We start from the raw sequence: 27,686 nt of genomic DNA, 5'->3' as shown, positions 1-27,686 counted from the left end.
TTTAAGTAGGTTGTGGGGGGTGGCAGGGTGACTCAGTGGTTAGCACTGTGGCCTTACAGTAAGAAGGTTGCTGGTTTGAGCCCTGGCTGGGTCAGTTGGCGTTTCTTTGTGGAGTTTGCATGTTCTCCCCTTGTTGGCGTGGGTGTTCTCCGGGTGCTCCAGTTTCCCCCACAGTCCAAACACATGCGCTATAGTGGAATTGAAGCACTAAATTGGTCGTAGTGAATGAGTGTGTGTGTGTGAATGTGAGTGTGTATGGGTTATTTCCAGTACTGCGTTGCAGCTGGAAGGGCATCCGCTGCGTAAAACATATAGTGGATAAGTTTGCGGTTCATTCTGCTGTGGCAACCCCTGATTAATAAAAAAAGTCGAAGAACATTAATGAATGAATTACAGTCCAACCCAGTAATTAAAGTCTTTATTAAATTCAACATCTTCATCTTTAGATTAGGAATGAATACAACAGTAGACTAAAACATTCAAAGTACAATGACGTTTATCACTTTTGGGGTATAAACATTATAAATCACGGCTCCATTATTATTTACTATGTTCCACTGTATCTTTCTACACACATTTACAGTCATGTGTACATATGCAGTCAGTTGAGACACCCTATTGAGTTTCAGGTATTAGTTCATAATAATAATAATAATACAATATTATTGTTGGCAGATCTTAAAATTTAGGAGACAAACCTCAGATGTCATTTCACTATTTCATAAGGAAAATAAAGAGGACAGCCAATGATTCAGATCCTGTAGATTCTGTATTTTCCTGTATTTTTATGACCTGCCAGAGATCAGATCATCTTTTATGTCCTGTTGTGGATAAATTGGTGTTTATTAGGGGTTATTGGTGGGAAGTTCAGATCACTTTATCCACTCTGACCTTTGGGTGATTTCATTGAGTTTGTTCAAAATGAACGAATCATTCAAGATTGACCCATCACTCATCAGGGTGTCCAAACTTTTTCCACATAATATCTCATGAAATGAGAAAGACTGAACCGATGAGTACACAAACACATGGGAAAACCAACATGATAACAATTAGGCATGTCAAAGTCAACGCTTGCTTATTTAAATGGAAATACGCTACTATTAAAAGTGATAAGACTAGAATTATTGTCAGCTTCACTCCAAACAGAGCAAACAACACATTCAAATACCCCGCGGAAAGTGTCGCACCGAATGAACAACACAGAAATGAACCGAGCGCATAGACATAGATTGACAATTGACTGTCAATTTCATCAGGCTGAAATTTAAATGCGAAAGCTCCTATTGTGACCCCAGGAGCCGCATAACATGCAAAAAGCACATCTGACCACGTCCTGATGCTGATAATCGACCCAAAAACTATAGCTGAGGTCAACAGTAATGTGAAAGGGATCAGTTCATCGTAAAGACAGATTTGTTGGTTTGTAATACAGACTATCAAATTCCTTAGGATTTTTCTGAACTTTAGTTTATCGCTGCTTTCAAGTTTTACATTTTCATCTAAATTGTGTTCGTTTGCAAATACAATTACTAGTGATGCTAACAAAGCCAAATTCAGCACTATAGCTACATCTGGACGCAGAAAATATCTTAGACAGAGCATAAACCATACAAATCCACACACTTTTAACGTTGGGATCTCAGCTTCAGTGTGTACAACAAAAGCGGTGAGAGAAATGCAGAAAAACAATCCTCCAATCCCAACTGCTCCTCCTAAAACATTGTACATCACAGACAAAAGATCAATTGTCAGTACTGAGAGAAATCTGTGATCATTAAGCTGAACCAGCTTGTCTATTTCCTCCAGGAGAGCTGCAGGTTTGGTCTGAGCGTCTGGTATGATGTGAAATCTTCCTCCACATGCGTTGATCATGTCTCCAGCGATCCCTCTGGACGCTCCTGTCAAGCGTTCCTGCTGGTTTGGCTGCAGAAGAACAATGCAGTACTGCAGGACTTCTTCTCCCAGCAGCTCCTTGGCTTGTTGGAGCAGATCACACGGCGGCTCTGCTTGTGGATCTTCCAGATGGAGGAGCATTAAAACGGCGTGAGGTCCAGGAGACGAGAGGAACAGCGCTGTGGTGAAGTTCTGTCTCGCTGTGTCCTCCTCACAGAGGTTTGGTCCAGTGACCAGCGTCAGTCTGCGACCCTCGTTTGTCATTACTGGAGTCTTCACGATCTCTCCGTCCTTCTGTTTCTGCTCTTTATTTCCAGACAGAAAATCAGCAATGCTGACGCTGGACTGACCTCTGACCCCCACTGACAGCACTCTCAGAGCCTCGGCATCAAGAGCTGGAAAGAGAAAGTGAAAGCATCACGCAAGTCATGATGATGATTTTCAACACTACAGTTGGGTTTGTCCATAATATATATTTACTTAACGGATGTTTACAATCAGTACTAGTAAAGCCAAACTTCAAAATTTACCCCTAAGAAATGCGACAGCACTACAGCACCTGCACAAGTCATCATATGTATCGCGATCTCTTGCTTTATATGAGATCAGACAATCGCGACTGATGTAGTTATACCAGTTGTGTTATTTTTTGGTATTTACCTTCAGGAAATCACTGAAGGCGTATATCATGGGAATTTTTTTACCCCTTGGTTTCGAGTATGGTCCTGAAAATCTGTTTCAAGGGGTATCTAGCCCTTCCCCTTAGCTCTATGCCTTTAAGCTAAAGAGAATTAGATTTTAAAGAGATGTTTGGATAATTATGCATTCATACTTTAATGTCCAAACACGTCTTTATATCAGTTCAGTATTTTGGTGCAGATGTAATATAACACAGAAAACACGATTTAAGTATTTTCCAGTGGCCTAGATATTAATTAACAGTCATATAGACATCTTTATCAAAGCCTCTCCACTTACCGGTTGGTCTCGAGCGTCCATTATGTTTGTAGTTTGTTTACACTTTTCACCCGCGTTTATAGTTTTAATTGAGTTCACATCTAACGCGCAATGTACTGTGGGCAATATCAGCGGTTAGAGTATGGTCGGTTCTATGCTTAATTTTTTTACCGGAAATAGTAAACCATCCGGGAACCTTTGGCAAACCTTTTTCAACATACTAGTTTAGGGCATACTAATTCTACTTTCAAATACTATTTAGGATGGATAGTAGGGCTGCACGATTAATCGAAAAAAGATCACGATCTTGATTCGACCCTACACACAATCTTAATTCAGCTTTTTCTACGATTCAGCCAGTTACATTTTTAAGGTCAGGAGAGAAGCAAGGCAGTCGCACAAATCTTCACAGCAACATTGACACCTTCAAATGGCATTAAAAGTGTCCCATACTGTATTTATAAGGTATAATTCACCAAAAAATGTCATTTCTGTCCTCATGTAATGATGTATTCGCGGCCGTAAAATCTCACGTGAGCTGACCGCCAGCTGTTTGTTTACTTCCGAGAACCAGTGTTGCCAGATGTAGCTGACTGTTTCCAGCCTAAAACCCGCTGAATACTAAAAAGCACCGCCCAACAATCTTGTTGTAATCTCGTTGGGAGATCACAACTGTTGTAAGCGTTTGTATGTGGAGAACGGGGGCTATGGCACCTCTTTGGGGGATCATAACAGGTTCACAAAACAAAACCGCCAAATTTTACACTACCTGCCTATGGTATTTTTCTACCCGCAAAAAATAAATCTAAAACCGCCCAATCTGGCAACATTGCCGAGAACGTGCGCGTGCCCCTCTTTAGTGAACAGAAGCTGCATATGCTGTGGATAACAGGTGATGAAGTAATAAATCACGTTCAGTTTGTTGCACAGAGCGATCATTTGAGGGCCGTGCAGGAGGTTTGATTTGCATGTGTGTGTTTTATCATGGTGACGGCAGCCATGAGCCAGACTCGGAAGTGAAAGTGAAACCTGTGCGCACATCATTTAAATGATCATATCGCATTTTAGAGTTATGATTACGACAAGCATTTGATATGTTTTTTCTATCATAGCGAACACAAAGTGTTGTGCATGAAAATAAATGTTTAAGTGTCAGTATAACAACCCTAGCCAATATATAATGTTGAATATAATGCAAGAAGGAATCTGATAATGACAAAATTTTAATTTTACCAGTGAAAACAAATGGTCTAGTAATGTTGTCAATAACAGATGACTAGCACATGTCTTAAACATAATAAATCAGCTTTATAATAATGAATAGTTATATTCTGATGTCATCATTTTACTGTGAATTAACAAACAGGACAAGTCTGTTCAAGTCCACCATAATGACTGTACAATATTGAGCATTTTAAGCAACAGTAGAGCTACACACAGGCCTAATATTATTATTGTTGTTTAACCATATGTTTGAGAATTAACAATAATAATAGGCTTATTAAACTTTATTTTACATCTACAGAATCGTGAGAAAGAATCGTGATCTTGATTTTAAGCAAAAAAAAAAATCGTGCAGCCCTAATGGGTAGTATGCGAATTGGGATGCAGCATCACACTGGCAGAGTTGTGAGAAAAACTAAACGCTATTGGCTGTTTTTTTTAAAGGGGAGGAGCTACTCTATGCCCCGCCCTCTCTTCATGTTTCAGTTGAAACAAAGACTATAGAATACACAAGACTTGTCACTCGTGTCTTTTTGAATGGGGAAAAGTGTAACTGTCGTGGTGGCGATTGAAGCCTCTCCTTCAAGTACAGGAGCTAATCAGCAATTGCTATAAAATCACAACTCTCCGAGGGAGGGGCTCGGACCAGACGTGAGTTTCTGCAGATTTTTTGCAGTACGAGCATTTAGGAATGAAACTAAATAGACAGTTGCTGTTTAATTTTATTGGTTATTCGTAATATGAAATGTATTTGCAAGCTTGGGAAGTAGTTTTGAAGAATTTGATGTTTCCCCATTCAAACAGAATGCCGAGCATACTGCCCGAGAGGCATTTCAAATATGGCCGCCGAGTGAAATGACTTGCCTTAAAGGGACTTTGTTTGAGATTACATCAAACTTTGAATAAAAATGCACATTTCAATGAACTTCATGAGACATTTAAATGGGGAAAAGATCAAATTCTCCAAAACTGTTTGCCAAGCTTATGAATAAATTTCATATTTAGAACCACCAATGAAAATAAACTGAACATTCAAATCATGACATAAATAAATAAATAGTAATCATTTTTTCAGCTTGACCAATTGACGCTTATGAATAGTTTTGTGGTCCACAGTCACATTTCTTCCAAACACCAATTCTGCATGAGATAATAAGGTTTATTTTTTAGGCAATATACCTTTCTTAATCCATATTTATTTTTGAATATGACAGTATATGTGCAGAAAAATACAGTGGAACCATGTAATTAATAATGGTGTCATGACCTACAATGTTTATGCCCCAAAAATGATAAATGTAATTGTACTTTGAATGTTCCATTTAACAGTCCGAGTCTATCGTAACAGTAAAGAGCAGATACTTTACCTTCTGCTGTCACAAACATGGTGTGAAGAGTCAGAGTCAGTGTGAAGCACAGGCTGGGTTTAGTCAATTTCATCTTATAGCATGTAAGCAAACCTGAAACTAAATAGCCAAATATACTGTGTGTAAATGAACAGCAGCATCACAAGAGTTCCTGATATACTGTAATAGATAAATAATAATGTTAATAAAAAATGGCAATGAAAATCATCAAAATAGTTTTACTTACAGTCAGTTTGTTAAAATGTTGTTTGTGTTCTGCGTTTTTGCTTTCTAAAGCAAGGACTTAAAACATGAGTGTGTTTAGATGTGTTGTCGGATAACCAGCACAACAGGTTTTATAGGGATTTTAGTAAATGTAAGTAAAAAGAGGAAGAGTTCCTTAATGTTTTTTGACTGATGCTTTCAAAGATAAACTTGGCGTGGCTTAGGCCCAATACCAATTCTATTTTTTCACACCTTCCCCTTAGGGCTGGAGGATTTTATCGATTCTGCGATATAAATCGATTTTTTTTTTCAAAGAAAGTATCGATTTTTCAGCCGCGGGTATCGATACATACGTCCCCTTCAAATCCCCCGTGTTGTTTACCCCCGTTCGCGTTGCAGGAAGAGGGATTTGCTGAGCCAGCCACTAGTGTTGCGGTAGAGCAAGTTACCTGTACTAACTTTACACAGACGTCTACCTCTTCCTGTTTACCAAGGAAGAGCGTGGATATTCAGAGAATGGCGGCGAATATATGAATATATCACCATCACGGCCCACTTTATCAACGAGGAATGGGAGCTCGTTATGTATGTTTTGCAAACCAGGGACATGCCCGAGAGCCACACCGGAAACAACCTGGCAGAACATCTGAGAAAGGCCATCGCTGAGTGGGGAATCGCAGAAAAGGATCCGGTAATCGTCACTGACAATGCGTCAAATATGACAATCGCGGCTGAGGAGGCAGAATTCAAATGTTATGCTCATACGCTAAATCTAGCTGCACAACGTGCCCTCAAAATCACAGCAGTTACACGCCTGCTGGGAAGGGTGAGACGCATTGTGAGTTTCTTCAGACGGAGCACCACAGCCAACCACATGCTGAAAGAGAAACAGAGGCTTTTACAACTACCAGAGCACAAGTTGATGACGGATGTAGTTACCAGGTTAGTGTGTGGTTACTTTTCAATAGTTTTTGTTTTTTTATTAATTATTACATTATTATTAAATTCGTTTAGTCTTTTGTGTAAAGCATCCGTGCTGTCTATAAATAAAGTATATTTCTTTTATTTAACTACAGATGGAATAGTGCACATGACATGCTGGAAAGATTCCTGGAGCAACAACTGGCCATCTGCGCAACCCTGCTCTCGAGTGAAGTCAGTAAGACCGAGAAAGATCTGTGCACACTAACTGAGTCGGACGTGACATTTGATGTTTTGGAGAAGCCATGGTACTACTACTGTATGTTTACTTTCATGGCAGCTAGACTTGCTACCTCATGTTTTTTGTCAAGCTAAAAAGATGTCAAAGAAACTGTTCAGAACAGGCCACTTGCACTTTAACTCTCCTTTGTTAATTGCAAATTGCAATGTTGCACTTTATTTACTTTTCAAAGGCTTGTAAGCTACAGTTTGCACTGTTTCAATAAATGGAAAAATTTTTCTCATCACATCTTTAATTAATTTTGTCCAGCATTTATTTTGCAAGCTGTCTGATGTTTAAGTTTATTTCAATTAATTAAATCCAAGTAAATTAAACACTCCCAAAATGTCACCAAAATCACTTTGTCTCTTTTAAATCTATCAGAAAATGATGTAAGCGTATCAAATGATATAGAATCGTATCGAATTATATCGAATCGTATCGAATCGTATCGTTGGCTAAATATCGTGATATATATCGTATCGTGAGCTGAATATCGTGTATCGTATCGTATCGTGAGATTAGTGTATCGCTACAGCCCTACTTCCCCTTCCCCTTGGCCCTTGAAACAGAGTGTGAAGGGAAGGGCTTCAAAATTTACCTCAAAGAATTGGGACAGCACCACAGCACCTGCACATGTCATCGCGATCACTTACCTCATATGAGATCAGACGATGGTCACTGCTGTAGTTATTCCAGTTGTGTCATTTTTTGGTATTTATCTTCAGGAAATCACTGAAGGCGTATATCATGTTATCATAATGATCTAATGTGGCAGTAAGATCGTAACTGTACTGAGCATTTACACTGTGGCCATATTCATCATGTCAACACACAAAAACAACATTAACATTATAGCAGACACTGTGAAAACCTCACAACAGACACTAGACTGTTCTGGCAGGGGATTCGAGTGTCGTTGAGTGTCAGAATGTTGTAGCACTGCTGTACAGGAGTTATGATTATGGATTACAGATCGCCAAATTCAGCAGTTTTTATTTTTGCTTTTTTTTTTAAAGCATGATGGTAAAACATGAACGCGGTTATGAATGTATTAAAGCATGTGCATGCTTGTAAAAATTCTGAATAATGACAAAACATACTAATTTGTGCATCTCCTGACTTCCCTGTACAGCCATGCTGCCCGTTGTGGCTGGTGTATTCTGGGAAATTTTCTTACACTTTGGTTTCGAGTGTTGTCCTGAAAATTCTCAGTTCGAATGGGTATCTAGCCTTTCCCCTTATCTCTATATCTTCAAGCTGAAGAGAATTGGGACACCCCTACCCCTTCACGTGAACACGCAAAATGAGGGTTAAGGGGAAGCGCTCAGGGGTAGAATTGGGATTGGGCCTAAATTAGCTTAGTGCAGCTTTCGTTAAAATTTCTAAAGTGAAAAAAGTTTCTGCCAACATTTCTATTGGTCAAGACACCAATTTTATAAACAAATGCTTTTATAAAATGTTTTTCACAAGTAGGTTGTGGGGGGTGGCAGGGTGACTTAGTGGTTAGCACTGTGGCCTCACAGTAAGAAGGTCGCTGGTTTGAGCCCCGGCTGGGTCAGTTGGCGTTTCTTTGTGGAGTTTGCATGTTCTCCCTGTGTTGGTGTGGGTGTTCTCCGGGTGTTCCGGTTTCCCCCACAGTCCAAACACATGCGCTATAGTGGAATTGAAGAACTAAATTGGTCGTAGTGTATGAGTGTGTGAATGTGAGTGTGTATGGGTTATTCCCAGTACTGGGTTGCAGCTGGAAGGGCATCCGCTGCGTAAAACATATACTGTCTTTATTTAAAGTCTTTATTAAATTCAACATCTTCATCTTTAGATTAGGAATGAATACAACAGTAGACAAAAGCATTTAAATACAATGACATTTATCACTTTTTGGGGCATAAACATTATAAATCACGGCTCCATTATTATTTACTATGTTCCACTGTATCTTTCTACACACATTTACAGTCATGTGTAAGCGTTGTGACACCCTATTGAGTTTCAGGTATTAGTACATAATAATAATAATAATGCAATATGGTTGTTGGCAGGTCTTAAAATTTAGGAGACAAACCTCAGATGTCATTTCATTATTTACATAAGGAAAATAAAGAGGACAGCCTATGATTCAGATCCTGTAGATTCTGTATTTTCCTGTATTTTTATGACCTGCCAGAGATCAGATCATCTTTTATGTCCTGTTGTGGATAAATTGGTGTTTATTAGGGGTTAGTGGTGGGAAGTTCAGATCACTTTATCCACTCTGATGTTTGAGTCTCGTTCATCGAGATGAATGAATCTATTTTGGGCAGTTTTATTGAATTTGTCAATTTCTAATTCGTTTAAATTGAATGAATCGTTCAAGATTGACCCATCACTCATTAGGGTGTCCAAACCTTTTCAAATGGCATCTAATAAAATGAAAAAGACTGAACCAATGAGTACACAAACACATGGGAAAACCAACATATTAACAATTAGGCATGTCAAAGTCAACGCTTGCTTATTTAATCGGAAATACGCTATTATTAAAAGTGATAATACTAGAATTATTGTCAGCTTCACTCCAAACAGAGCAAACAACACATTCAAAAACCCCACTGAAAGTGTCGCACCGAATGAACAACACAGAAATGAACCGAGTGCATAGACATAGACTAATAATTGACAGTCAATTTCAATGGGCTGAAATTTAAATGCGAAAGCTCCTATTGTGACCCCAGGAGCTGCATAACATGCAAAAAGCACATCTGACCACGTCCTGATGCTGATAATCGACCCAAAAACCAGAGCTGAAGTCAACAGTAATGCAAAAGTGATTACGTCCTCGTAAAGACATAATACTTCGTTTATAACACAGACTATGAAATCCCTTAGAATATTTCTGAACTTTGGTTTTCCGCTGCTTTCAAGCTTTACATTTTCAGTTAAATTGCATTTGTTTGTATATACATTTGCTAGTGATGCTAACAAAGCCAAATTCAGCACTATAGCTACATCTGGACGCAGAAAATGTCTTAGATAGAACATAAACAATACAAATCCGCACACTTTAGCCGCATCGTTTAACATTGGGATCTTTGCTTCAGTGTGAACGACGAAAGCGGTGAGAGAAATGCAGAAAACCAATCCTCCAGTCCCAACTGCTCCTCCTAAAGAGTCGTATATTACAGACAAAAGATCAATTTTACCATTTGCATATTGACTCGGTTTTGAATCTGTCAATACTGAGAGAAATCTGTGATCATTAAGCTGAACCAGCTTGTCTATTTCCTCCAGGAGAGCTGCAGGTTTGGTCTGAGCATCTGGTATGATGTGAAATCTTCCTCCACATGCGTTGATCATGTCTCCAGCGATCCCTCTGGACGCTCCTGTCAAGCGTTCCTGCTGGTTTGGCTGCAGAAGAACAATGCAGTACTGCAGGACTTCTTCTCCCAGCAGCTCCTGGGCTTGTTGGAGCAGATCACACGGCGGCTCTGCTTGTGGATCTTCCAGATGGAGGAGCATTAAAACGGCGTGAGGTCCAGGAGACGAGAGGAACAGCGCTGTGGTGAAGTTCTGTCTCGCTGTGTCCTCCTCACAGAGGTTTGGTCCAGTGACCAGCGTCAGTCTGCGACCCTCGTCTATCATTACTGGAGTCTTCACGATCTCTCCGTCCTTCTGTTTCTGCTCTTTATTTCCAGACAGAAGATCAGCAATGCTGACGCTGGACTGACCTCTGACCCCCACTGACAGCACTCTCAGAGCCTCGGCATCAAGAGCTGGAAGAGAAAGTGAAAGCATCACGCAAGTCATGATGATGATTTTCAACACTACAGTTGGGTTTGTCCATATTTTACTCAAGTCAGTTTGTGTTTCTTATAATCTCTGAATGGATGTTTAGTGAAGCCCAGTTTGTACATTAATCTCTAGATTTATATGACACTAGTGTATAAAGAGGAGTATTTATAATCCATTACAGTCCAACCCAGTAATTAAAGTCTTTATTAAATTCAACATCTTCATCTTTAGATTAGGAATCAATACAACAGTAGACAAAAACATTCAAAGTACAATGACATTTATCTCTTTTGGGGCATAAACACTGTAAATCACGGCTCCATTATTATTTAATATCTTCCACTGTGGTTTTAGAAAGGTTTATTCCTAAAAAATAAGCCTTATTATCTCATACAGGTTTGATGTTTGGAGGAAATGTGACTGTGGACCACAAAACCATTTATAGGCGTCAATTGGTCTAGCTGAAAAAATAATAATAATAATTATTATTATTATTATTATTATTCGTCATGATTCGAATGTTCTGAAACGAGTTTCATGAGTCAAATGTTAAATTTCATAGTTTTTTTTTCAAATATGAAATTTATTAAAATAACTTAGCAGTTTTGGAGAATTTGATCTCTTTCCCATTTAAATGTCTTATGAAGTGCATTAAAATGTGCATTTTATTCAAAGTTTGATGTAATCTCAACTGAAACATGAAGAGAGGGGGTTGGAGCATAAAGTAGCTCCTCCCCTTTAAAAAGACAGCCAATAGTGTTTTGTTTTTCTTACAGCTCTGCCAGTGTGAGTGTTTGAGATCAAGCGCATCAAATGAAAAGCCAATGAGAAGAAGGGGGCGGGGCATGTCAGATACTAGAGAGCGTTTGATTGGTCAGAAGATTTGACAAGAAACCGAAATATGAGGTCACATCAGAAAGAATCATTGACTATTTTAGGCAGAATTGATAAACTGCAAACTTTGGATGTTTATATCTTCTAAATGCAAATTTTGGAGCTCACTAGCTTATAGATGTCCTTAAAGCTAACATACTCATACTAAAAATGTGTTAAGACATGCTTCTTTAGGGATTTATATAATGATACAAATGCAAACTGTAGTAAATCATCTTGCATTGATTCATTTAAATACTACTCTCTCCTCCCAAATTTAGTGACTGAAAGTGAAACTTTGAAATGTATCTGCAATTAGGTTTTACATCACATAATTTAATACAGTGACTATCAAAACAGATCAAATATTGCATTTTATTTAACAATCTAAATCCATCATAACAGTAAAGAGCAGATACTTTACCTTCTGCTGTCACAAACATGGTGTGAAGAGTCAGAGTCAGTGTAAAGCACAGGCTGGGTTTAGTCAGTGTCATCTTATATTGTAGCATGTAAGCAAACCTGAAACTATATAGATAAATATACTGTAAGTAAATGAACAGCAGCATCACAAGAGTTCCTGATATACTCTAATAGATAAATAATAATGTTAATAAAAAAATGGCAATGAAAATCATCAAGATAGTTTTACTTACAGTCAGTTTGTTGAAAAATGTTGTTGTGTTCTGCGTTTTTGCTTTCTAAAGCAAGGACTTAAAACATGAGTGTGTTTAGATGTGTTGTCGGATAACCAGCACAACAGGTTTTATAGGGATTTTAGTAAATGTAAGTAAAAAGAGAAAGAGTTACTTTAATGTTTTTGACTGATGCTTTCAAAGATAAACTCGGCCCCTTCCCCTTTCCCTTGGCCCTTGAAACAGAGTGTGAAGGGAAGGGCTTTAAATTTTACCCCTAAGAAATGCGACAGCACTACAGCACCTGCACACGTCATCATATTTATCGCGATCTCTTACCTCATATGAGATCAGACGATGGCGACTGCTGTAGTTATTCCAGTTGTGTCATTTTTTGGTGTTCATCTTCAGGAAATCACTGAAGGCGTATATTATGTTATCATAACAATATAATGTGGCAGTAAGATCATAACTGTACTGAGCATTTACACCATGGCCATATTCATCATGTAAACACACAAAAACAACATTAACATTATAGCAGACACTGTGAAAACCTCACAACAGACACTAGACTGTTCTGGCAGGGGATTCGAGTGTCGTTGAGTGTCAGAATGATGTGGGACTACTATACTGGTGTTATGATTATGGATTATAAAACCACCAAATTCAGCAGTTTTTAATTTTAGCGTTTTTTTTTAAGCACTACGGTAAAACACGAACGCGGTTATGAATATATTAAAACATGTGCTTGTTTGTTGTAAAAATTCGTAATAATGGAAAAAAAATACTGTGCAGTCATGCTGCCGTTGTGGCTGGTGTATTCTGGGAAATTTTCTTACACTTTGGTTTCAAGCGTGGTCCTGAAAATTCTCAGTTCGAATGGGTATCTAGCCGTTCCCCTTAGCTCTATACCTTCAAGCTGAAGAGAATTGGGACGCCCCTACCCCTTCACATGAACACGCAAAATGAGGGGTAAGGGGAAGCGCTCAGGGGTAGAATTGGGATTGGGATTGGGCCTAAATTAGCTCAGTGCAGCTTTCATTAAAATTTCTAAAGCGAAAAAAAGTTTCTGCCAACATTTCTATTGGTCAAGACACCAATTTTATAAACAAATGCTTTTTAAAAATGTTTTAAGTAGGTTGTGGGGGGTGGCAGGGTGAGTCAGTGGTTAGCATTGTGGCCTTACAGTAAGAAGGTTGCTGGTTTGAGCCCCGGCTGGGTCAGTTGGCGTTATTGTGTGGAGTTTGCATGTTCTCCTCTTGTTGGCGTGGGTGTTCTCCGGGTGTTCCGGTTTCCCCCACAGTCCAAACACATGCGCTATAGGGGGATTGAAAAACTAAATTGGCTGTAGTGTATGAGTGTGTGTGTGTGAATGTGAGTGTGTATGGGTTATTCCCAGTACTAGGTTGCAGCTGGAAGGGCATCCGCTGCGTAAAACATATAGTGGATAAGTTTGCGGTTCATTCTGCTGTGGAAACCCCTGAAAAAAGTCGAAAGAAAATTAATTAATTAATTACAATCCGACCCAGTAATTAAAGTCTTTATTAAATTCAACATCTTCATCTTTAGATTAGGAATCAATACAACAGTAGACAAAAACATTCAAAGTACAATGACATTTATCACTTTTGGGCCATAAACACTGTAAATCACGGCTCCATTATTATTTACTATGTTCCACTGTATCTTTCTACACACATTTACAGTCATGTGTAAGCGTTGTGACACCCTATTGAGTTTCAGGTATTAGTACATAATAAGAATAATACAATATTATTGTTGGCAGGTCTTAAAATTTAGGAGACAAACCTCAGATGTCATTTCATTATTTACATAAGGAAAATAAAGAGGAGAGCCTATGATTCAGATCCTGTAGATTCTGTATTTTCCTGTATTTTTATGACCTGCCAGAGATCAGATCATCTTTTATGTCCTGTTGTGGATAAATTGGTGTTTATTAGGGGTTAGTGGTGGGAAGTTCAGATCACTTTATCCACTCTGATGTTTGGGTGATTTCATTGAGTTTGTTCAAAATGAACGAATCATTCAAGATTGACCCATCACTCATTAGGGTGTCCAAACTTTTTCCACATAATATCTCATGAAATGAGAAAGACTGAACCGATGAGTACACAAACACATGGGAAAACCAACATGATAACAATTAGGCATGTCAAAGTCAACGCTTGCTTATTTAAACGGAAATACGCTATTATTAAAAGTGATAATACTAGAATTATTGTCAGCTTCACTCCAAGCAGAGCATTCAACACATTCAAAAACCCCACGGAAAGTGTCGCACCGAATGAACAACACAGAAATGAACCGAGTGCATAGACATAGACTGACAATTGACTGTCAATTTCATTGGGCTGATATTTAAATGCGAAAGCTCCTATTGTGACCCCAGGAGCTGCATAACATGCAAAAATAACATCTGACCACGTCCTGATGCTGATAATCGACCCAAAAACCAGAGCTGAAGTCAACAGTAATGCGAAACTGATCACTTCATTACAACAACGGATTAGTTGGTTTATAATACAGACTATCAAGTTTCTTAGGATTTTTCGAAATTTTGTGTTGCCGCTGCTTTCAAGTTCTGCATTTTCAGTTAAATTGCTTTCTTTTGTAAATACATTTGCTAGTGATGCTAACAAAGCCAAATTCAGCACTATAGCTACATCTGGACGCAGAAAATGTCTTAGATAGAACATAAACAATACGAATCCGCACACTTTAGCCGCATCGTTTAACATCAAGATCTTTGCTTCAGTGTGAACGATGAAAGCGGTGAGAGAAATGCAGAAAACCAATCCTCCAGTCCCAACTGCTCCTCCTAAAGTGTCGTATATTACAGACAAAAGATCATTTTTACCATTTGCATATTGACTTGGTTTTGAATCTGTCAATACTGAGAGAAATCTGTGATCATTAAGCTGAACCAGCTTGTCTATTTCCTCCAGGAGAGCTGCAGGTTTGGTCTGAGCGTCTGGTATGATGTGAAATCTTCCTCCACATGCGTTGATCATGTCTCCAGCGATCCCTCTGGACGCTCCTGTCAAGCGTTCCTGCTGGTTTGGCTGCAGAAGAACAATGCAGTACTGCAGGACTTCTGCTCCCAGCAGCTCCTGGGCTTGTTGGAGCAGATCACACGGCAGCTCTGCTTGTGGATCTTCCAGATGGAGGAGCATTAAAACGGCGTGAGGTCCAGGAGAAGAGAGGAACAGCGCTGTGGTGAAGTTCTGTCTCGCTGTGTCGTCCTCACAGAGGTTTGGTCCAGTGACCAGCGTCAGTCTGCGACCCTCGTCTGTCATTACTGGAGTCTTCACGATCTCTCCGTCCTTCTGTTTCTGCTCTTTATTTCCAGACAGAAGATCAGCAATGCTGACGCTGGACTGACCTCTGACCCCCACTGACAGCACTCTCAGAGCCTCGGCATCAAGAGCTGGAAGAGAAAGTGAAAGCATCACGCAAGTCATGATGATGATTTTCAACACTACAGTTGGGTTTGTCCATATTTTACTCAAGTCAGTTTGTGTTTCTTATAATCTCTGAATGGATGTTTAGTGAAGCCCAGTTTGTACATTAATCTCTAGATTTATATGACACTAGTGTATGAAGAGGAGTATTTATAATCCATTACAGTCCAACCCAGTAATTAAAGTCTTTATTAAATTCAACATCTTCATCTTTAGATTAGGAATTTCATAGTTTTTTTTTTTCAAATATTAAATTTATTAAAATAACTTGGCAGTTTTGGTGAATTGGATCTTTTCCCCATTTAAATGTCTCATGGAGTGCATTAAAATGTGCATTTTATTCAAAGTTTGATGTAATCTCAACTGAAACATAAAGAGAGGGGGTGGGAGCATAGAGTAGCTCCTCCCCTTTAAAAAGAAAGCCAATAGTGTTTTGTTTTTCTTACAGCTCTGCCAGTGTGAGTGTTTGAGATCAAGCGCATCAAATGAAAAGCCAATGAGAAGAAGGGGGCGGGGCATGTCAGATACTAGAGAGCGTTTGATTGGTCAGAAGATTTGACGAGAAACCGAAATATGAGGTCACATCAGAAAAAATCATCGAGTATTTTAGGCAGAATTGATAAACTGCAAACTTTGGATGTTTATATCTTCTAAATGCAAATTTTGGAGCTCACTAGCTTATAGATGTCCTTAAAGCTAACATACTCATACTAAAAATGTGTTAAGACATGCTTCTTAAGGGTTTTATATAATGATACAAATGCAAACTAGTAAATCATCTTGCATTTATTCATTTAAATACTACTCTCTCCTCCCAAATTTAGTGACTGAAAGTGAAACTTTGAAATGTATCTGCAATTAGGTTTTACATCACATAATTTAATACAGTGACTATCAAAACAGATCAAATATTGCATTTCATTTAACAGTCTAAATCCATCATAACAGTAAAGAGCAGATACTTTACCTTCTGCTGTCACAAACATGGTGTGAAGAGTCAGAGTCAGTGTAAAGCACAGGCTGGGTTTAGTCAATTTCATCTTATATTGTAGCATGTAAGCAAACCTAAAACTATATAGATAAATATCCTGTGTGTAAATGAACAGCAGCATCACAAGAGTTCCTGATATACTCTAATAGATAAATAATAATGTTAATTAAAAAATGGCAATGAAAATCATCAAGATAGTTTTACTTACAGTCAGTTTGTTGAAAAATGTTGTTGTGTTCTGCGTTTTTGCTTTCTAAAGCAAGGACTTAAAACATGAGTGTGTTTAGATGTGTTGTCGGATAACCAGCACAACAGGTTTTATAGGGATTTTAGTAAATGTAAGTAAAAAGAGAAAGAGTTACTTTAATGTTTTTGACTGATGCTTTCAAAGATAAACTCGGCCCCTTCCCCTTTCCCTTGGCCCTTGAAACAGAGTGTGAAGGGAAGGGCTTTAAATTTTACCCCTAAGAAATGCGACAGCACTACAGCACCTGCACACGTCATCATATTTATCGCGATCTCTTACCTCATATGAGATCAGACGATGGCGACTGCTGTAGTTATTCCAGTTGTGTCATTTTTTGGTGTTCATCTTCAGGAAATCACTGAAGGCGTATATTATGTTATCATAACAATATAATGTGGCAGTAAGATCATAACTATACTGAGCATTTACACCATGGCCATATTCATCATGTAAACACACAAAAACAACATTAACATTATAGCAGACACTGTGAAAACCTCACAACAGACACTAGACTGTTCTGGCAGGGGATTCGAGTGTCGTTGAGTGTCAGAATGTTGTGGGACTACTATACTGGTGTTATGATTATTGATTATAAAACCACCAAATTCAGCAGTTTTTAATTTTAGCTTTTTTTTTAAGCTCTACGGTAAAACACGAACGCGGTTATGAATATATTAAACATGTGCTTGTTTGTTGTAAAAATTCGTAATAATGGAAAAAAATACTGTGCAGCCATGCTGCCGTTGTGGCTGGTGTATTCTGGGAAATTTTCTTACACTTTGGTTTCAAGTGTGGTCCTGAAAATTCTCAGTTCGAATGGGTATCTAGCCGTTCCCCTTAGCTCTATACCTTCAAGCTGAAGAGAATTGGGACGCCCCTACCCCTTCACATGAACACGCAAAATGAGGGGTAAGGGGAAGCGCTCAGGGGTAGAATTGGGATTGGGATTGGGCCTAAATTAGCTCAGTGCAGCTTTCGTTAAAATTTCTAAAGTGAAAAAAGTTTCTGCCAACATTTCTATTGGTCAAGACACCAATTTTATAAACACATGCTTTTTAAAAATGTTTTAAGTAGGTTGTGGGGGGTGGCAGGGTGACTCAGTGGTTAGCATTGTGGCCTTACAGTAAGAAGGTTGCTGGTTTGAGCCCCGGCTGGGTCAGTTGGCGTTTTTGTGTGGAGTTTGCATGTTCTCCCCTTGTTGGCATGGGTGTTCTCCGGCTGTTCCGGTTTCCCCCACAGTCCAAACACATGCGCTATAGTGGAATTGAAGAACTAAATTGGCTGTAGTGTATGAGTGTGTGTGTGTGTGAATGTGAGTGTGTATGGGTTATTCCCAGTACTAGGTTGCAGCTGGAAGGGCATCCGCTGCGTAAAACATATAGTGGATAAGTTTGTGGTTCATTCCGCTGTGGCATCCCCTAATGAATAAAAGGACTAAGTCGAAAGAAATGAATGAATGAATTACAGTCAGACCCAGTAATTAAAGTCTTTATTAAATTCAACATCTTCATCTTTAGATTATGAATAAATACAACAGTAGACAAAAACATTCAAAGTACAATGACATTTATCACTTTTGGGGTATAAACACTGTAAATCACGGCTCCATTATTTACCATGTTCCACTGTATTTTTCTACACATATATAGTCATGTGTACATATGCAGTCAGTTGAGACACCCTATAGAGTTTCAGGTATTAGTACATAATAATAATGATACAATATTATTGTTGGCAGGTCTTAAAATTTAGGAGACAAACCTCAGATGTCATTTCATTATTTACATAAGGAAAATAAAGAGGAGAGCCTATGATTCAGATCCTGTAGATTCTGTATTTTCCTGTATTTTTATGACCTGCCAGAGATCAGATCATCTTTTATGTCCTGTTGTGGATAAATTGGTGTGTATTAGGGGTTAGTGGTGGGAAGTTCAGATCATTTTATCCACTCTGACCTTTGGGTGATTTCATTGAGTTTGTTTAAATTGAACGAATCATTCAAGATTGACCCATCACTCATTAGGGTGTCCAAACTTTTTCCACATAATATCTCATGAAATGAGAAAGACTGAACCGATGAGTACACAAACACATGGGAAAACCAACATGATAACAATTAGGCATGTCAAAGTCAACGCTTGCTTATTTAAACGGAAATACGCTACTATTAAAAGTGATAATACTAGAATTATTGTCAGCTTCACTCCAAACAGAGCAAACAACACATTCAAAAACCCCACGGAAAGTGTCGCACCGAATGAACAACACAGAAATGAACCGAGTGCATAGACTAATAATTGACAGTCAATTTCATTGGGCTGAAATTTAAATGCGAAAGCTCCTATTGTGACCCCAGGAGCTGCATAACATGCAAAAAGCACATCTGACCACGTCCTGATGCTGATAATCGACCCAAAAACCAGAGCTGAAGTCAACAGTAATGCGAAACTGATCACTTCATTACAACAACGGATTAGTTGGTTTATAATACAGACTATCAAATTTCTTAGGATTTTTCGAAATTTTGTGTTGCCGCTGCTTTCAAGTTCTGCATTTTCAGTTAAATTGCTTTCTTTTGTAAATACATTTGCTAGTGATGCTAACAAAGCCAAATTCAGCACTATAGCTACATCTGGACGCAGAAAATGTCTTAGATAGAACATAAACAATACGAATCCGCACACTTTAGCCGCATCGTTTAACATTAAGATCTTTGCTTCAGTGTGAACGACGAAAGCGGTGAGAGAAATGCAGAAAACCAATCCTCCAGTCCCAACTGCTCCTCCTAAAGTGTCGTATATTACAGACAAAAGATCATTTTTACCATTTGCATATTGACTCGGTTTTGAATCTGTCAATACTGAGAGAAATCTGTGATCATTAAGCAGAACCAGCTTGTCTATTTCCTCCAGGAGAGCTGCAGGTTTGGTCTGAGCGTCTGGTATGATGTGAAATCTTCCTCCACATGCGTTGATCATGTCTCCAGCGATCCCTCTGGCCGCTCCTGTCAAGCGTTCCTGCTGGTTTTGCTGCAGAAGAACAATGCAGTACTGCAGGACTTCTGCTCCCAGCAGCTCCTGGGCTTGTTGGAGCAGATCACACGGCAGCTCTGCTTGTGGATCTTCCAGATGGAGGAGCATTAAAACGGCGTGAGGTCCAGGAGATGAGAGGAACAGCGCTGTGGTGAAGTTCTGTCTCGCTGTGTCCTCCTCACAGAGGTTTGGTCCAGTGACCAGCGTCAGTCTGCGACCCTCGTCTGTCATTACTGGAGTCTTCACGATCTCTCCGTCCTTCTGTTTCTGCTCTTTATTTCCAGACAGAAGATCAGCAATGCTGACGCTGGACTGACCTCTGACCCCCACTGACAGCACTCTCAGAGCCTCGGCATCAAGAGCTGGAAGAGAAAGTGAAAGCATCACGCAAGTCATGATGATGATTTTCAACACTACAGTTGGGTTTGTCCATATTTTACTCAAGTCAGTTTGTGTTTCTTACAATTTCTTAATGGATGTTTAGTGAAGCCCAGTTTGTACATTAATCTCTAGATTTATATGACACTAGTGTATGAAGAGGAGTATTTATAATCCATTACAGTCTAACCCAGTAATTAAAGTCTTTATTAAATTCAACATCTTCATCTTTAGATTAGGAATCAATACAACAGTAGACAAAAACATTCAAAGTACAATGACATTTATCTCTTTTGGGGTATAAACACTGTAAATCACGGCTCCATTATTATTTACTATGTTCCACTGTGGTTTAAGAAAGGTATATTACCTAAAAATAAGCCTTATTATCTCATACAGGTTTGATGTTTGGAGGAAATGTGACTGTGGACCACAAAACCATTTATAAGCGTCAATTGGTCAAGCTGATAAAATGATTACTATTTATTTTGTCATGATTTGAATGTTCTGAAACAAGTTTCATGAGTCAAATGTTGTTTATTTTCATTTGGGTTTTCAAATATGAAATTTATTCATAAGCCTGGCAAACAGTTTTAAAGAATTAGATCTTTTCCCCATTTAAATGTCACGTAAAGTGCATTGAAATGTGCATTTTATTCAAAGTTTGACAATCTAAATTGAAACGTGAAGAGAGGGCGGGGCATACAGTAGTGGTTTGCTATTATCACAGCTCTGCCAGTGTGAGCGTTTGAGATCAAGCGCATCAAATAAAAGCCATTGATAAGGGGGCGGGGCATGTCTAGAGTGCGTTTGATTGGTCAGAAGATTTGATGGGAAACTGAAATATGAAGTGATGCCAAAAAAATTGTTGATCCATTTAGGCGGAAGTGACAAAGTGCAAGCTTTGGATGTTTATATTAGGTTTATATCTTCTAAATGCAAATTTTGTAGCATGCACACGTATAGATTTCCATGGGGTTTAAAAAGTCTTAAAATATCTTAAATCTCAAAATCAAAATGTTAGGACTTAAAAAGGTCTTAAATTTACTGAAATATTATGTTGTAAACTTTTTTAAACAGGTCTTATTTTTCCTTTGTTAATTTATTCCTACCCAATATGGCCAAAACCCATACAAACACCAACAATCCATCTCAATAAAACTATAAACTTTTTATTTAAAAGGTCATTTTTAACTTTGTTTACCATAGTGGTTTAGTTATTGTCCTTATAAACAACACTTGTTTAAAAGTGCTCCACATATTTACTGCTGAGGACAGTGACCTAGACAGATTGTTGTGCATAGATTGAGTTTATTATGATTTTTTTGACTTTGAAAATATTTGTTCATTTTTTTTATTATTTTAAAGAAAGTTTATGTTGGAAAAAATAAGTGTGTGGATACAACACTTAGCGAGGATGAACTACGCCAAACGCCCACAAAAAAACAAACAAACACACAAACACACAAACGGGAAAGCGCGGACGAGTTGGATGATGGCGTCTGCCTCTTCAGAAGCTTTAATAGACAAATTAATATCAAAGAAAAACAGGACATCGGTCACATAGGAATATTTTAGTTTCAAGTCACAAAAATAAAGTTTGTGTGCATTCACGGCTCGCGATGCAGGTATGTTCATCATCTGTAGTGACTGACTGTAATGTACTATAAAAATATAATGGATATATAATATAATAGAGAGAGAAGTAAAGCTTGCGTGGTACAATATTTAAAATACTTTGCTAAGAAATGTCTAAAATATTAAATTCTTTTATTATTAATTAATTATTGTATTATTAAATGTATTAAATTATAGTAAATATATTTTATATCTGGGCCATTTAAAAAATTCCTTAACGTTTAGCCCTTTATAACTCTAAAATTTCATTCATAACGGTTTTAAAAATGTCTTAAAGTCTTATTGATGTTAAAAAAACATACTGATACTAACATCTGAAAAACTTCCTTTTAATTTCAACCTTTAATGAGCTGGATGCCCAAGAGGTGTTTCAATGATGGCCGTCAAGTGAAATATCTTGCCGTAAAGGAACTGGTGTAATCCAACAACCACAACATGCTTCTTTAGGGATTTATATAATGATACAAATGCAAACTGTAGTAAATCATCTTGCATTGATTCATTTAAATACTACTCTCTCCTCCCAAATTTAGTGACTGAAAGTGAAACTTTGAAATGTATCTGCAATTAGGTTTTACATCACATAATTTAATACAGTGACTATCAAAACAGATCAAATATTGCATTTAATGATCTAAATCCATCATAACAGTAAAGAGCAGATACTTTACCTTCTGCTGTTACAATCATGGTGTAAAGAGTCAGAGTCAGTGTGAAGCACAGGTTGTGTTTAGTCAGTGTCATCTTAAGCAAACCTAAAACTAAATAGATAAATATACTGTAAGTAAATGAACAGCAGCATCACAAGAGTTCCTGATATACTCTAATAGATAAATAATAATGTTCATTAAAAATGGCAATGAAAATCATCAAGATAGTTTTACTTACAGTCAGTTTGTTGAAAAATGTTGTTTGTGTTCTGCGTTGTGCTCTCTAATACAAGGACTTAAAACATGAGTGTGTTTAGATGTGTTGTCGGATAACCAGCACAACAGGTTTTATAGGGATTTAGTAGATGTAAGTTAAAAGAGGAAGAGTTCCTTAATGTTTTTTGACTGATGCTTTCAAAGATCAACTCGGTGTGGCTAAATTATCTTAGTGCATCTTTAATTAAAATTGTCTAAAGTGAAAAAAGTTTCCGCCAACATTTCTATTGGTCAAGACACCATTATTATTATTATATTATTATTATTATTATTATTATTATTATTATTATTATTATTATTATTATTATTATTATTATTATTATTATTATTATTATTATTATTATTATTATTATTATATTATTAATATATTATTATTATTATTACTATTATTATTATATTATTATTATTATTACTATTATTATTATATTATTAATATATTATTATGATTATTATTATATTGTTATTATTACTATTATTATATTATGATTATTATATTATGATTATTATTATTACTATTATGATTATATTATTATTATTATTATTATTATAAACCAATTTTTTTCATGTTTCGAGTAGGTTGCGGGAGGGGTGGCATGATGGCTCAGTGGTTAGCATTGTGGCCTCACAGCAAGAAGGTCACTGGTTCGAGTCCCGGCTGGGTCAGTTGGCGTTTTTGTGTGGAGTTTGCATGTTCTCCCTGTGTTGGCGTGGGTGTCCTCCGGGTGCTCCGGTTTCCCTACAGTCCAAACACATGCGCTATAGGTGAATTGATGAACTAAATTGGCTGTAGTGTATGTGTGAATGAGTGTGTGTGGGTGTTTCCCAGTACTGGGTTACAGCTGGAAGGGCATCCGTTGTGTAAAACATATGCTGGAATAGTTGGCGGTTCATTCCATTGTGGTGACCCCTGATGAAAAGGGGCCAAAGCGAAGGAGAATAAATGTGAAATCCCATCTTAACACCACATTTTACATTTAGCTTGCGGCATTTCTACATCTGCTTTCTCTCTCTATGCAAAGATTTACATCATATTAAATTATTCTTTAATTTTATTTAAAAAAAACACTAGAATGATGTTATATATTTTGCTGACTTATGTACTTACAGTATCCCAAATGTTTTTAAGATTGTTCAAATGCAGGGAAATCAGCAAGTTTAGCTAGTGAGATGGAATGTGTGTGTGTGCGTGCGTGCGTGCGTGTGTGTGTGTTCATGATAATGACGTCACACACCTAGTGTTGCACCTATTATACACTGTAAAATGTGCAGGGTTAGACACAATTCATTCATGCTGTCCCAACACAAATCGATTAAGTTAACTCAACAAATTTAAGTGGATTGTACATAAAGCAAATAAGTTGTCCCCAAAAAATCTCAAGAATTGTCCTTTTAGCTCATTTTAACTAAGTAGTTTGAACAAGCAGCAAGGGCAGAGCGGTGACTCAGTGGTTAGCACTGTTACCTCACAGTAATAAGGTTGCTGGTTCAAGTCCCGGATGGCTCAGTTGGCATTTCTGTGTGGAGTTTGCATGTTCTCCCTGTGTTTGTGTGGGTTTCCTCCGGGTGCTCCGGTTTCCCCCACAGTCCAAACACATGCGCTATAGGTGAATTGAATAATGTGAGTGTATTGGTGTTTCCCAGTACTGGGTTGCAGCTGGAAGGACTGCGTAAAAACATGCTGGAATAGTTGGCGGTTCATTCCACTGTGACAAGCCCTGAAAAATAAGGCACTAAGCCAGAGTAATATTAATGAATAAGCAAGCAGCAAAACAAATTTTTTGAGTGCCGATTCTGATGGTACGATTGTAGTCTGCGGAATAAATAATGACGCTTTCAATAATGACAGTCATTATTTAAAACAAACAAAAAACTGCTGCAAATAAGAGTTGACTTGTACACTTTCTCATGTTCTTCAGATTGACCTGTATTTGTATATCTGTATTTGGCTGTTGTTTTGAGAGCAAATTGTCCTGCCATGTTTGTTCAGCTCCACTCCATTAACATAAAACTTCATCTTCCTGTAATCCACAATGTCAGCCAAGGTCAGGATGTCTTCTCTTTTTTTTTTCACTGCTATTGAAACATCATTGTTCATAAATTTTTAGCTGTTTGTGTTGGGGAGTCGAGCTTCAGCATAATCCAAAGCAAACCGCAAAGTGTTTAGCTTTTATATTGGCGTTTATTTGCTCAAATGAACTGGAGTGATTTAAAATCGCAGCGTCGTGCGCTAAAACAACTGTAAATCTCAGACTCCGAGCCAAGATATTATCTCTCAGGGCTTCTGTAGAAAAACCGCAGTGTCCTCGCTGTAGACCTGCGCTTTTTTTCCATTGGGTTGAATGGGAAGAATTTGGTTTTCTGGCGTTGGTGTCTAGAATCAGCAGGGTTTGGCTTTTCTGACTGCCACTTCCAACACTTCTGCAGAAAATCTGGGTCGACCGGAAACCATAATCGATCAGTGTTTGTTTTGAGGTGAAAATCTGTGACCTATTAAATGTAGTTGAGCAATAAAGAAGAAGGTCTAGTGATATTTATTACTTCAGAGTAAGTATATTTGGCTAAATTGTTTTGAGTCTGCCAAATCTTCTGAGCTGAAGTAAATATTTCAGTAAATCGAGAGAGATTTATGAGGCACATGATGGAAACAAATGAAATGTTTCAGATTTTGTTTATTGTGCATTAGTTTACCTAATACTAAAATAACTTTGTATATTGTTAAGAATAAAGAATTCCTTCATGTTGTCCCAACACGAATGAATTAAGTTAGCTTAATTGATTTTACAAATTTAAGTGGATTGAAGATAAAACAATTAAGTTGTTCCCCAAAAAAACAAGAATTGTGTTGATTCAGCTCATTTTAAATAAGTAGTTTAAATTAGAAGTAAAAATCTTATTTGAGTGCATATGTAACAAACTTATTTTACTGCTTAACTTTGACATGAAATGCAGGTAAACAAACCGAATGAAATGTATTTATGGTTTATGTATTTTATTTTAAATTGTATAAGGAAAAAAACTGATTTTTATTAATTAATGTTGATATGATATGCAGGTTAACAAACTAAAAAATTATCTTCAGGGTTATTAAATTAGAATTTTAATAAATAGATATTTTTATTTTAACCTATTTTTTATAGTTTTGAAACTAAAATAACTACAAGTTCATTTAAATAATTTAGACTTTTAAAGACATGCAGGCTTATCTAAAAAATAACATCTAATAAAAATGACAAAAACACACACCCAGATAACTTTTTTATTAAATTAGAATGACAACAGAAAATCTAAAAATATAAAACTAAGTGTTTTATTATATATGAATTGTCATAGTTTTATTAATTGTTTTAATATTTGATTATTGTTTTGACATTTAAATATACAGTTGAAGTCAGAATTATTAGCTTTCCTGTTAAAGTTTTATTCTTTTATATTTTTCCACAGTTTCAGTTTAACAGAGAGATTTTCTCTAATAGTTTTAGTAATCAATAATAATAGTTGTAATAACTCATTTATAATAACTGATCTATGTCCTGATGACAGCACATAATATTTGACTAGATATTCTTCAAGATACTGGTATTCAGCTTAAAGTGACATTTAAAGGCTTAACTAGGTTAATTAGGGTAGAGTTAGGGTAATTAGGCAAGTCATTGTATAACAGTGGTTTGTTCTGGAGACAATCCAAAACTAATATTGCTGAAGGGGGCGAATAATATTAACCTTAAAATGGGTTAAAAACAATTAAAAACTGTTTTTATTCTAGCCGAAATAAAACAAATAAGACTTTCTCCAGAAGAACAAATATTAGAGGAAATACTGTGAAACATTGCTTGCTCTGTTAAACATCATTTGGGAAATATTTGGAGAATAAGAATCACAAGAGGCGAATAATTTTGACTTCAGCTGTACATTAGTAAATATTACATTAAATATACAATATCTGTCGAACCCTGGATTTTTTTTCTTCATCCAAACAATGATTTTTGTGAACTTTGGTGAACCCTGCAGAAGTTGTTTGGCTCTACATTCGTCATCTTTTTTAGAAAGCGGGTCTTATATTTATGGCTTTGCTTATGGGATGCTTCACGGCTCAGCGGGCTGCAGATTCTGTCATTTGCTTCAGGCTCTGCTGGCTGATCGTGTGGGAGTTTCAGACACTTTTTGCCCAGTGGAGGGAGAAAACGCATGATAATAGAGTAGCCGTCGCTCAGGTGGAAAAACACACTCCTACTTTTCAATTTCTCAATCTCATTAATCCTGAGAGTGTTTTTGTCTTTATAAAACAGTCAGATTGGCTTAAAGGAAGATTTCTACCAAATATGAATGTTCTGTCTTCATTTACACCGTCGACTCGTGTCATTTTAGAAACCTTTCATGTATTTTTTCTTTCGCTTTTTACATTGGAGGTTGTAGTGGTTACTGCCTGTTAAGGTGCAAAAATCACCTTACAGCATCTGTAAAATAGCATAATAATAATGTTTTCCCAATACCATTTATAGCATTTTCTGTCTTTTATGACATTTTTTGCTATTACTGACAAGTCTTGACATCTTTTATGACAGAATGGTTTCTTATTAATGCGATTTTGGAAGTTTCCTAGTTTTCCGAATGTTATGATGGTTTTCAGCTATTTTTTCATTTTGAGATGATCCTTTCTCATCAATTCACAATATTTTAAGACACTTTTCCAGCAATTATTGAATATTATTTCTTATTTGACCAAGCTTTCCCAACAATTATGTATTTTTCATGTTTTATAACAAAGTTTTCCAGACGTCGAAGAACTTTTTCCAACAACACTATTGTGCTGCAAAAAAACACACTCCTACTTTTCAATTTCTCAATCTCATTAATCCTG

The 27,686-nt window shown here is 37.2% G+C and overlaps 4 protein-coding genes across 4 annotated transcripts; 1 reads left to right on the top strand and 3 right to left on the bottom strand.

Annotated features, from left to right (window-relative positions):
• Positions 1–530: 530 nt before the first annotated feature.
• LOC130219671 (uncharacterized) lies at positions 531–12,219 on the bottom strand. The gene is made up of 3 exons (XM_056452126.1): positions 12,150–12,219; positions 5,445–5,543; positions 531–2,291 (listed from the first exon to the last, which is right to left on the bottom strand). The coding sequence occupies exons 2-3, from the start codon at positions 5,515–5,517 to the stop codon at positions 988–990; spliced, it is 1,377 nt and encodes a 458-aa protein (XP_056308101.1). The 5' UTR covers positions 5,518–5,543; positions 12,150–12,219; the 3' UTR covers positions 531–987.
• Positions 6,051–7,386, top strand: LOC130219675 (zinc finger BED domain-containing protein 4-like). The gene is made up of 2 exons (XM_056452131.1): positions 6,051–6,590; positions 6,725–7,386. The coding sequence occupies exons 1-2, from the start codon at positions 6,232–6,234 to the stop codon at positions 6,942–6,944; spliced, it is 579 nt and encodes a 192-aa protein (XP_056308106.1). The 5' UTR covers positions 6,051–6,231; the 3' UTR covers positions 6,945–7,386.
• On the bottom strand, positions 9,222–16,653 carry LOC130219225 (uncharacterized). The gene is made up of 5 exons (XM_056451541.1): positions 16,581–16,653; positions 14,858–15,579; positions 11,918–12,038; positions 9,793–10,601; positions 9,222–9,251 (listed from the first exon to the last, which is right to left on the bottom strand). Exons 1-5 carry the CDS (start codon positions 16,651–16,653, stop codon positions 9,222–9,224), a joined length of 1,755 nt encoding a protein of 584 aa, XP_056307516.1.
• Positions 16,654–18,564: 1,911 nt separating this feature from the next.
• LOC130219673 (uncharacterized) lies at positions 18,565–22,644 on the bottom strand. The gene is made up of 2 exons (XM_056452128.1): positions 22,574–22,644; positions 18,565–20,248 (listed from the first exon to the last, which is right to left on the bottom strand). Exons 1-2 carry the CDS (start codon positions 22,590–22,592, stop codon positions 18,906–18,908), a joined length of 1,362 nt encoding a protein of 453 aa, XP_056308103.1. The 5' UTR covers positions 22,593–22,644; the 3' UTR covers positions 18,565–18,905.
• Positions 22,645–27,686: the final 5,042 nt, after the last annotated feature.

This window comes from Danio aesculapii, chromosome 25 (genome assembly GCF_903798145.1).
Source record: "Danio aesculapii chromosome 25, fDanAes4.1, whole genome shotgun sequence".
Lineage (NCBI taxonomy): Eukaryota > Metazoa > Chordata > Actinopteri > Cypriniformes > Danionidae > Danio > Danio aesculapii.
This window is presented reverse-complemented; position numbering and strand designations above follow the sequence as displayed.

Coding starts and splice junctions, on each gene's coding strand:
- LOC130219671 (XM_056452126.1), bottom strand. CDS start 5,517: ATGAAATTGACTAAACCCAGCCTGTGCTTCACACTGACTCTGACTCTT. Junction 2,292..5,444: donor CATGTTTGTGACAGCAGAAG/GTAAAGTATCTG, acceptor TTCTCTTTCCAG/CTCTTGATGCCGAGGCTCTG.
- LOC130219675 (XM_056452131.1), top strand. CDS start 6,232: ATGTATGTTTTGCAAACCAGGGACATGCCCGAGAGCCACACCGGAAAC. Junction 6,591..6,724: donor ATGACGGATGTAGTTACCAG/GTTAGTGTGTGG, acceptor ATTTAACTACAG/ATGGAATAGTGCACATGACA.
- LOC130219225 (XM_056451541.1), bottom strand. CDS start 16,653: ATGAAATTGACTAAACCCAGCCTGTGCTTTACACTGACTCTGACTCTT. Junction 15,580..16,580: donor CATGTTTGTGACAGCAGAAG/GTAAAGTATCTG, acceptor TTTCTCTTCCAG/CTCTTGATGCCGAGGCTCTG. Junction 9,252..9,792: donor TGTTAGCATCACTAGCAAAT/GTATATACAAAC, acceptor TCATTTTATTAG/ATGCCATTTGAAAAGGTTTG.